At 32.9% G+C, this 12012-nt stretch overlaps 1 protein-coding gene across 1 annotated transcript in view; it reads left to right on the forward strand.

The window, feature by feature from the left end:
- Positions 1-10315, forward strand: part of LOC117177148 (GTP-binding protein Di-Ras2) — a 99589-nt gene extending 89274 nt beyond the window's left edge. The window contains exon 3 of the mRNA XM_033367650.1: positions 10082-10315. Within this exon, the coding sequence (XP_033223541.1) occupies positions 10082-10315 (234 nt within the window). The remainder of the gene's footprint in view (positions 1-10081) is intronic.
- The last annotated feature ends 1697 nt before the right edge of the window (positions 10316-12012 follow it).

A 12012-nucleotide genomic window follows, 5' to 3' on the forward strand; every position in this document is an offset into this window, starting at 1 on the left:
AATCTCTATCCCATCCACACACTACTCCTTTCCCCTGCCGAGTGAGTCACGCCTACCCCGAAAGGGAAATGGCTTAATGGTGTAATAATAATAATAATAGGTTGTTTTTTTGCTTGAAGTAGTCATCCATTGACTCCGTATTGTTTCAGAATTTCCCAAAGTTTAATTCACCTTGTCAAAAGCTTTTTCTAGTTCAGCATATGTACAGAAAACTTGTTTTCCTACTCTCAAACTTTTTTCTGTGATTTGTCTTGAGCTGAATATTTGATCCCTACCTGATTTTCCTGGTATAAATACATTTTGGATTCGCATATCTTCTTTTCACTTATTTTCATTATCCTACAAATAAGTATTGTTGATTTTTGTTTTTGTTATGGCACTTCATAAGCTGATATCTCTTAAATGTTGTAGTTGCTCTTATCTCCCTTTCTTCTGTATGTTGGTACGATTATCACTTTTTCCAGCTGTCTGGGACTTCTACCGTCTCGATACACAAATCGATCAATTTGCACAGCATGTGGGGTCCCAGTGGGTACAGAATTTGGCGAAGTCTTTACGACATCTTTATGACAGCCTTACGCCAACTTTACGACGTCCGATGTCCATGTCGTTATTGTGTCGTTACGATATTTAAAAGGCGTCTATGATCTGACGATGTCTTTACGATATCTCAAAGACACCATAATGACATGCACATAGGATGTCGTAAAGTTTTCGTATAGTTGTCGTAAATATGTTGTAAAGACGTCTCCATTTCTAGTGCCTTATTGTTTTTTAAGTTCTTAACTGTATTCCTAACCTTTAATTGAGTTTTCTAACGTATCATGATTTTTTAAATCTGTAAATTATTGAGAGATTAAAAGAGAAATCATGCGCAAGGCTACTAGATTTTACTTATTTACTTTTGCTATTTTGGTTTTAGAGGATGTAAGGTCTTTTGCGGCCTGTAAATCTGTCAATCAAAAATTTTATAACAATTGTGTAGAAGTATTTATAAAAGTATTCATAAAAACATCTATAAAAATGTGAGGTTAGGTTTTCTGGATAAAATATTTTCAATATTGCATATATGTTACGATTTGCCTGAAGCAATTGTTATCATTCTAAATTAATAAATTAAATAAGTAAATGTTTTAAAGGGTTAACGCCATTCATCCCATTTGTTTTTTCGTTTTCACACCTCGGGTTTCAGCAACGTCGAAATTGGAACACTCCGCAAAATAATCACTTACCATAAGTGTAATCACTTTCTGAATATTAAACAAAGTGGCTTTAACGTATATAAAAATGAGTCCTTTTAGCAAAAAAAAGTTGATGATTTAATATTTGTATTATTTTCATGAAACTGACGATGTTACGACTTTTTAATAAATTATCATGAATTATCAAATAAACAAAATTAAGTTTTAATTTACGTTCGATATCTCACAAAATACTATCAGTATCACATTTCGAACAAATTTTTTCATAGTGTTTGCAATTTTCCGCGCAAATAAATAATATAAATGAGTATTATTAGTTATTTAGAAAATATCTCTTATTAATCACAATTAATTAATGCTCCAAAAAGAGCGCAATAAAAAATTCAAAATCTAGTATCTGTACATTTTCCAGTCTTACCTTTCAGAAGTATTGGCCTCTAGATAATAAAAAACTTTTGAAACAAATATACAACATTTTTGGGTAAAATCTATAGATATTAAAAATAGCTTTATATAAGAAACAAATTGATGATGCCAACATTTTCTATAATTCTGAATCAGCAAAAAAAATCACAGGAACATTGGACTCTTTTGCGCATGATAGAATTAGCTGATAAGTTTGACTGGTTGTGTCTCTTTCAAAAAAGCTATGTTCAACTTGAAAATTTTTCTATTATCAAGTATCACGACAAGCTATTCTTTAAACCAATTTGGCATCAAATTCATAAGGTTGAGAAAAGAGGCGAAATTTTGGGTCACTCTTTAATTAATTTAATTAATTAAATTTCTCACGAAAATTTCCCGAATCTTTCTTGGGAACCTTCCTGGATACGCAGCCATTTACCTACTTCCGGGAACTTTCCTGGAACATTTTTCTGAATTTTCCGATCCTTCCATTAGAATGTTCTAGGAATGTTTAAGGAATTTTTTTGCTATCCGAGTCGGCACATCCAACTATCATTAGTATCGATTATTAATGCTTATTTACAATAAAGTTTTATACTAATGGAGTTGAATAATTGATTTCTTTATTGAGTGAACTATAGTACAATATTTTCTGATCATTTTCTATTTTGCATTCTATAGCATGGAGACAAATGTTTTTCGCATTCAATCATATTCTGTAGTATTGAACCATGTTCGAACTGTCGCATTAACAAGCATTGGCGAAATCAGTGAAATTGCAAAATAGGGCGTCACCCGTTTTTTTGCTGGAAAAACAGCATTTTTTTGCAACAAACTATTATAATCTTTAACTGAACGATAAATAAAGCGATTAGACAAGACAGAAGTTTAAAATGATTGCTACTTGTGTTACTACGATATATTAAATATGAGTATGCCACGATATCAGAATAATCACATTTAACTCACCGTTTTGGTGCTTTCAAACATCCAAACAGCCAGAAAAACCTCTTTGACAGGTCACAAAAATAATTTTGTCAAAACCCTACCCTTTTCCAACTTTTCGTGGGAGCGGTAAGGCATTCCTATGATCAGTAAAAAAAAATAATGTTGGTCAAATCCTTACCCATTTCCAACTTATCGTTAAATATGATCATTCCGATATATCGCGATAAACTTATATTTGAGACATCATTGTAACAAGAGTAAAAATAATTCTGAATATTTGCCGCTTATTCCAGATTTAAATGTTACATGGAAACTTTTGTGTTAAAGTATAAGCCTTTTTTTCCATTGCAAGGTTGTCATAAAGCAAATTTGCAGAGAACATCTTGTGACCGCGAATCAATACTGTTTAGCCCGATGCTTTTTGCAGGCAGATAAGATATCGAGTAGAATTTTTGGGAAATTAAATAATGAAGACTAAGCAACGCTTTTTACAGAAAATGACTCTTGAAGAAAAGTAATAACAAAATAAAAATGTTATTTTCAGAATTTTACATTTTTAATTTTCCAGTTTGATTTTTGCAATCAAATTAAGCGTATTTTTAAAAATTGTTTTGTAGGTTTAAATAGAGTATTTTTAATGATCTGGAAAAATATTTAAATAACTGTGTAAACTCTTAGAGACGACTAGCTATATTTTTTCTGAGATTCGAGTGGCTAGTGGCCACCCTTTTGATACTGAAACCACCATAAAAATTGAATGACGATTTTTATTATTCTATTCTTTTTGTTTTTCATCAATTGGTAAAAACCGTGACACATGAAATTTGTCTATTATAATTCGAAATGCCCCAAATAAATTAATGAAATATACGATATTTAAGTTTAAAAAATTGCAGCGACGCTTCTTAATTGTTTTACAAATATTGTTCATGTTAGGAAATAATTTAAGGTTTTACTTTTCTCCGAAAGCGCTAGAGTGAGCGAATTTACCCCGAATTGAGGTGATGGATGCAACAACTCATTAAGGGCCCTGGAAATCGAGTCAAAATCGTAGAAATAAGATTCAGGGCAGACGGTGAAGCCATTTTGTCTGATTTTTTGTATCAATACTCTAAAGAGTATAAAGACTATCAGTGCAGACTGCCTTTTTCGAAAGAAATGATATTTTTCCTGAAAAAATTAAGATAAATGAATTTTTCTCGAATTTACATAATATTGTTTCGATTCCAATTTCTTGCAACACAACTTGAAAAAATGTGTATTTATGGAAAATCATAGAAAAAATTTTTTCAACAAATAATTTGTTAATAACACATTTTTTTGAATATTGTCGAATATTGCAATATCCTTAACTAATGCTATTTTATGCAACTTGAGCGATTTCAACCGTTATCCTGATATTGACGAACACCGGGAACGTCAAATAGAAGAAAGGCCATTTTATTGTCATATTTGTTTCTTTATAAAAAAAATGGAAAACCTAATTCAAAAATCAGGCTAGACAACTCTCTTAGAAATCTTATTAGCTTTTTTCCAATTTTTATGGTCGAAATCGGTGAAAATTTGTGGGCTGTACGTTATTCTGAACCAAAGAAGTCATTTTTCTTCCCAATGTGCGGCATTCCTTTAGGTACGTAACCAATAACTCTTTTTTTTCTTTTTTTTTATAATCTTTTAGGGCATTAAAAAAGAAACGTTTTTCTTCTCTGAAGTTTTTTCCATATCGTGCGTTATTTGACTTAAAATTTTGATTTTGGTGTGTTTTTTTTGGAATTTTGTAAGTTTTGTAAATTCCTCTGGTAAATTTTAGTTTTATAGAAAAAAGTCATTAGGATAAATTGTTCGTCTGTTTGAATATTATGAATCTCCATACAGAAAATTTGTGAATTTTGAAAAAAGTGGTCTCAACAATTTTCAAAATTCGCTTACTTTTGAATTTTTATCCAAAATGGCTGGCTCACGAGCTTTACCTGTATTTTGGGATGCAAAAAGATTATATTAAAGGCCAATCCAATCTGACAATTATTTTGAAAGTTATCGTTCTAATAAACTAAAAATCTACAGTCACACAAGCACACAGGCCACAGACACAGCCACACACACAGGCAAACACACAGACGCAGCCAGACAGACACATTCGTAAAAACCAGTTTTTCAGATTCAGGGGGACTCAAAACGTGGACATTTGACAAAAACGGGGGGGGGGGATTTTAAACAAATCTAATACCTTCTCTTGATAAAAATGTGAAAAATGATTTTGAAACCAAATATTTGAATTCTTAAGGAAGATGATTATTAACCCTTTGTTTGTAATTGGGTATTTAAAGGAACAGTCAAAATTTCATATTCAAATTTGCCACTAATATTTTTAATATATTTCAATTTTTTTTAACATCGGTTTAAAACTTTCTCGAAAATTCACCTGTTCCCGAAAAGAAACAGTGTGCACATCGTGTTTCGAAAAATATTGTGTACACACGCAGGGTTAATTTCGTTCCAGAAAAGATGATCTTTTAAGGGGAGTGACCCATGTAACATCTGCAAAATAGGGGTATTTTTTGTGATTTTTTTGGCGATGAAGAATATAACGAATTTTTTCAAAACTTTTATGGTTGATTAGGGCACCTTTGAACTAAGAAATAAATTTTTTCAGCCATAAATATGTACAATATTTTTAATTATAAGGGCACATGTTGAACATGTTCAGCCGGGAGATGTGAAATTGCCCGCACTCTAATTGCTCACAGATTCGTCTGAAACAAAAAAACAACAAAGTTTTTTGAAGTTTATATTCACAGCTTCTGTGTGAACCGAAAAAAGTTAAAAAATAATCATTTTTGACAAAATGGAGTCCTTTTTAAAAAATTTGATTTTTACTAAAAAATTTGCATGAAATTGTTTAAAAAACAACTCTTTAAACATTTTTTTCATTTTAGAGAGGTTCACACAGAAGGCAATCATTTCAACTATATGTGTTTGCAAGGAGAACTTAATCGGTCAAATACTTTTAGAGTTATCTTCCGGGCAATTATGAAAAATATGAAACCGAGAAAAACACGTTTAAAGATTCACATGTTGAAAAAAAGGCAGCATCGGCAGGCTAGCACGAGGCGCGCGGGGCCCTTTTAGTGGTGAAAGAATGTACCTGCGTCTCTGAAACTTTTGCCGCGCGTTTTTGGGATGACAAGCTTCCATTTAAGCAAAGAAATAAAAATCTATTTTTTGAAGCCGTTACATGGGTCGCCCCATTAACAAAATATATTAATTATCAATTATTATGATTATTATGTTGATTGCAAATGGTGTAACCGACTAAAAAAGTGCAAGAGGCAACAAAGTTTGATTTTTTTCTCTGCGATATTAAAAATTATTTTATAAACATTGTTGGATATTAAATTATGAAATAGTCAGAAAAAATTGTTTACACAAAAACTGAGCAAGATTTTTAGAATGATCCAAGATATTCGTAATCAAGGGACTTTTTTATCCTTTCAATGAAAAGTTATCTCGGGAAGATGCGCAATTACATTTCATATTTCAGTATATGTTTAAAAAATTAAAATTTGAACATTTCTGTACAAGCTGTCGCAAGGTCACTAAAACGGAGCGCTAGACTAGACTTCTATAACAGGTTATTACAGATAGCCACTGCGTTGTGAAAACATGGAAAGTTTGTGTACAATGTGAATAAATCTGTTATTTTTCAAAAGAAATTGGGCGACACAGATAATTGAAATATTGCATGTTTGTACAATCTGCCTTTTTATACAGAAAGCTCGTATATTTGGTTATTTAATGTACAAGGTTCTACTTTAGGAATAAGTTGCGATAAATTGTACCTTTTAGGAATTCACATATTCATTAAGGTAAAGGCCCACAGATTTCGTTTACGGTGTGTTTGCACCAGAATAAAGCACTCTGGGTCATAGCAGTACGAGGACCTATTTTTTTTTCTCGCTACGATCGTTCAAAGGAATATCCGAGCTCTAAAATCGGCTTTCTTGCTCCCTGCGTCGCTGAATAGTATAACACATTACTACAACGATGCTGTCGAGGAAAAGTTCATTCTTTTAATTTTTACGTGAAAAATATAATTTTTTCGAAAAAAGCGGTCTGTACCGATAATCCTTATTCTCTATAGAGTATTTGTACAAAAAATCAGACAAAATAGCTTTACCGTTTGCCCTGAATCTTATTTCTACGATTTTCCTCGATTTCCAGGGCCCTTAAGCGCTCGAAACCGCATATAAGTATTGTCCACTTGGGACAATCTATAGATAAAAAGAATGTTACCAAAACATAAGACAAAATATACCTTCGTTTTCAGCTTGACGCGGCTGCCTCGCAATAAGATATTTTAACTAACATTTTTTCGATGACCGACCCACTGGTCGAAGTTGGCGAAACGTAGTTTTCGTTGGGAATTAATTTTTCATTAAACAAAAACAATCATATTAAATTTTTAAACAAAGTGCGTTGCTTATAGTGCGATCGCTTACATTTTCTTATATATTTAGAGTAATCGCATTTTTATCAACAAACGGCCGAGTAATTGCGAGTTTTTTTATCTATAGATTGTCCCGAGTGGACAATATTTTTACGCGGTTTCGAAAGCCTAACAAGTTGTTGCAACCGTAACCTCAATTATAGATATAGGTACACGGAGAAAAATGCGGATTTAAGAATGAGTTTTGAGCACCGGTTATTTAAAAGTGAATCACAAACATCGAAGAATGTGTTCAGAAATTCAGAACTGAGAACTGTTATTTAGGTTAAGGGATCGGGATCCACGAATAATATTTCGAGCCTCTTAGCTGACTGAGTCAGAACGGTCAGATCTGATTCCTAAACTGAAGGCAGCCACTGCAGGCTACATGCAGAAAAATTAAATGTAATATTTACTTATCAAGAATTGTAAAAGTTTTCTTGTAACCATAACATTATGAACTGCTCTTAATAAGAGGGTGAAAATGTCAAAATCACTTAGCATTTCGTAAATGTCACAACGAAATTGAGGTTAATTCAACGGTTATCCTTCAGTAAAATAAACCTCTGTTCCCTTGTATTACATACTGTACGACATGTAAAATCCACTGAACCGAGATTAAAATAGTGGTGCAGGGACATTACCGAAAGATAGGTACATGTTATTGATCCGATTCGTTTACTTAGCTCGTCCCTAGTCGCAACGCAAGGAAGGGGTTTTATGAAAATAATACAACTTTGGATAGCAAAACTTATTCACAGATCCGTACACTTGAGAGTTTATTGGAGTAAGACGTGTTTTTGTTCCGTGACTGTTTCAACTGACATATTGATATGAAGTAAATGCGAGAACTATTGTTGAGTGCCGCGACGGCATGCACGTAGAAAAAAGAACCTTACATTTGACTGAAAACCAAGTTAAATCTACCGATCTTCCTAGTACGTATATGGACAACATGACATTTCAGTAAATGTTACAATTATAGGCAAATAAGAATGACTATTAATGATGGTTACTAGTACCGATTCTCAAGTGGTGCTGACCTGCGGATCAGTAGAAATTACCGATCCAGTTGCTATTCTGTACAGTTTCTGGATGCTTCATTTACGAATTATCATGTCACTTTAACGCATAATATAAAGAGATCTGAATTATGTTATCGGTGTAGACTACAGTTAAGATAGCACTATAAATTGTGAAAAAGTATTGCTAAAAAATAATTAATAAATAAGCGCACGGTTATTTCTTATAAATGTTTTCGGATATACTTATAATTAATCGTTATTTGTAAGTTATAATGCTTATAATACAATTAAAATTTTGCACGCAATAGGGGGGGGGGGGATTCGAACGCATAAACCTAAGCACGCAAGTCAACAGTCTTAACCACTACACTTGTATACGAGTTGCGATTTGTAAAATAATTTTGAAATGCATTTGTAACTGTAGGTGGTGACCTCGGGAACGACTTCTGAATACTCAACCACGCCATCGCGGCACACAATAAAATTTCTAGCATTCACATCATATCTATATGTCAGCTGAAACAGTCACGGAACAAAAAGACGTCTTGCTCCAATAACCTCTCAAGTTTACGCGATCTGTGAATAAGTTGTGCCATCTGAAATTGTATTATTTTTATAAAACCCCTTCCTTGCAAAGTGGGAATATGGAGTAATGTGACGACTGTCACAGAAATGTCAAAAAGGAATGTTTTTCAGGTGATGCAATCCATTCATAGTCGATTGCGTCGTGAATTCACCCGGTGCTCCGCGTGGATAGGTTGCGTTGCGACTTTAGGGGCGAGATAAGTAAACCAATCGGATGGGTAGCATGTACCGATCTATCAGTAATGTCCACTGCACCACTATTTCAATCTCGGTTCAGTGGATTTTACATAATGCACAGTATGTAATACGAGGGAATAGAGGTTTATTTTACTGAAGGATAACCGTTGAATTAACCTTAATTTCATTATGACATTTACGAATTGCTAAGTGATTTTGACATTTTCACCCTCTTATTAAGAGCAGTTTATACTGTTACGGTCACAAGAAACCCTTCACAATTCTTGATAAGTAAGTATTACATTTCTTTTTTCTGCTTGTGGGCGCGTATTCAGAAGTCGTTCCCGAGGGCGCCACCCTCAGTTACAAATGCAGTTCAAAATTATTTGACAGCTTGCAGCTAGTGTAATAATGTAGTGGTTAAGACTATTGACATGCGTGCTCCGGTTCATGCGTCCGAATCCCCTACCCCCCATCGCGTGCGAAATTTTAATTGTATTATAAGCGTTATAACTTAAAAATATTGGTTCATCATAAGAATATCCGAAAATGTTTAGAAGAATTAACCGTGCGCTTAGTTATTTATTATTTTTCAGCAATACTTTTTCAGAATTTATAGCGCTATCTTAACTGTAGCTTACGCCGATAACATAATTTAGGTCTCTTTTTATTACTCGTTAAAGTGAAATGATAATTCGTTATTGCAGCATCCAAGAACTTTACAGAATAGCGACTGGATCGGTAAAATCTACTTATCCGCAGGTCAGAATCACTTGAGAATTGGTATTGGTAACCATCAATGATAGTCATATTTAGTTGCCTATAATTGAACGTTTATTGAACTGTCGTGTTGTCGATATACGTACTTAGAAGATCAGTAGATATATGTTGATTTTCAATCAAATATCAGGTTTCTATTTTCTGCACGTACCATTGTAGGCAGCACTCTCCTATTGAACAGAGCGCTGGGCGCATAGTACTCATCTAGCAAATTTCAATCTGGATCCGATTTGCATGAAATATAGAACTCAGTTTCCATTTTTAGAGTTCCATTTTTCTCCGTGTGCTCATGCAAGTTTTTAAAATACGTAAAGACTGAACAGGGGTTGGAGGGGGGGGGGTCACTTCTAACGTTATGTCTATGTTTAAGTTACATACGCATTTTTTAAAGATCAAAAAATTAATTAAATTAGCAATCACATTTAGTGAAGCTATATAGTCACAAAACTTATTAAATTGGCCAATTTTTCCAGGTCGGAAACAAATGTGATGAGAGTCCTTCTGTGAGGGAAGTATCATTGAGTGAAGGAGCAGCAGAAGCAGCGAATTGGGGCTGTGGTTTTCTAGAGACCTCGGCGAAAACGAATCACAACGTAAATACTCTTTTTAGGGATCTACTAACGCTTGAGAAGAACCGATCAGTTTCGCTGCAACCGGTACAGAGTAGTAACGCGATAAGCCTTAAGGAAAAGTGTGCTGTTATGTAATCAGGTACGGCTTTAATCCCGATTCGGAGTAAATGGGATTCAAATGTGGAACTCGATTTGCTCGATACCATCATTCGACCGACGAATCGCACTCTTCCTGATTAAAGACATTAACAAACATATTCGAAAAAAGTGTCTTCTTTAGAAAAGATTGGTAATATGGAATGCAAAAATCATGAATAGACACATTATTCTCACGAACAATTTAATACAATTTAATGCTATTTATTTCAATTGGAAAAAGATTGAACTAATACAGATTTATTTCCTTATCTCTTTGCTTCCTAGACCTTTTTTGGGATAATTAAATATTTTTTATTGAATATAACGTTATTTATGATTTTTAACAATTATTAGCGATAATCGTCGATCGAAAGTCGGTGTACTTTCAATTAGCCCATCGCTAATCTGGGTGAATAATCTTAAGACAAGGTCGTTACATGTTACCTATATGAAATATGAATTATAGGAAAATTGACTTTAACGAATGAATATTGTAAATTTATAAATGCCTAATTTTCAATTAAGAAGAGAATCATCGCAAAGGTGAAATAATTTCATGCAACGATCCTGTCGAAAGACATAACAAAAGAATTTTTTTCTTCGAAAATCTTAATAGACGAGGAATTTCTCATCTAGGCTAGGAATAAGTACCTTTGTTATAGTTGACTCGAAAAAGACTATTGACCAGTCGCATAGCGTACTTTGTGACTGAACAAGAGTCTGGTTCCTGTTATTATTATTGCTTCTGATTCAAATATGAAATAGAATTCGCTCCTGTAGGTGTCAAAAAAATAACCACAGGATTTTCAGTGAATCGTGCAACATTCGTATACTATGTATAAATGGCTTATAAATTTCGTCGTTCGCTCGCTTATTATATTAGAACCCGAAGTATGCTTTGTCATTCTCAGTGTAGTTAGCCAAAAGCGAATTTGGAAATAAGGATATGCAATAAAAAATTTAATTCTTACTAATATTCATATGAAATATATTTTCAGAAAAATTCAAGTAAGTTATTTTGAAATATATTATTTCTGGAATTTTATTTTTAATCAAATTAATTCGTCCATGACTACAGTTATAGTTATCATAATTATAATCGCTTGAAGCACTTGAAAATTCTCTTTAACTTTAGATTAAAATTTTATTTTACAAAAGATTTCGATGAAATAAAAAAATTTAATCTCATTATTTAATTTTGCGATGTTCATCTGATAACTTTACTTATCAATACGGTAAAAATTATATAAAGATTTAAGGTTATATAGCGCCATAGACTGTAGAAAATACCGTATAGCTACCTTCTTAGTATATGTATGTATATAAACATAATTATATAAAAAATTATTTTTGTTCTGTATACTTATATATATTTTTTATATACACTAATTTTTTCTATATAACAACTTAATTTTACTGGTATTAAAAAGACAAATTTGAGACTTTTAAGGTACGAAAAGTTCGATACTCGCGTATGAATCAAATCACCATATAAAAGCAGATGAATATTGTTACTGAAAAAAATATTTTCAATGTAGATATTAAGGCAACAAGATGCTGTTTGGCTAACATCGAATCTCAAAAATTGTTAGTAATTTTGTGGTTTTTAAATTTGATTTCACTTATAACAGGGGGGGGGGGGGTGAAAAACAAAGAAAACCCCAACTTGCGCGGCTTTTTTCGAACGATTTTAA

The sequence above is a fragment of the Belonocnema kinseyi genome, chromosome 7 (genome assembly GCF_010883055.1).
Source record: "Belonocnema kinseyi isolate 2016_QV_RU_SX_M_011 chromosome 7, B_treatae_v1, whole genome shotgun sequence".
In the NCBI taxonomy this organism is placed as follows: Eukaryota; Metazoa; Arthropoda; class Insecta; order Hymenoptera; family Cynipidae; genus Belonocnema; species Belonocnema kinseyi.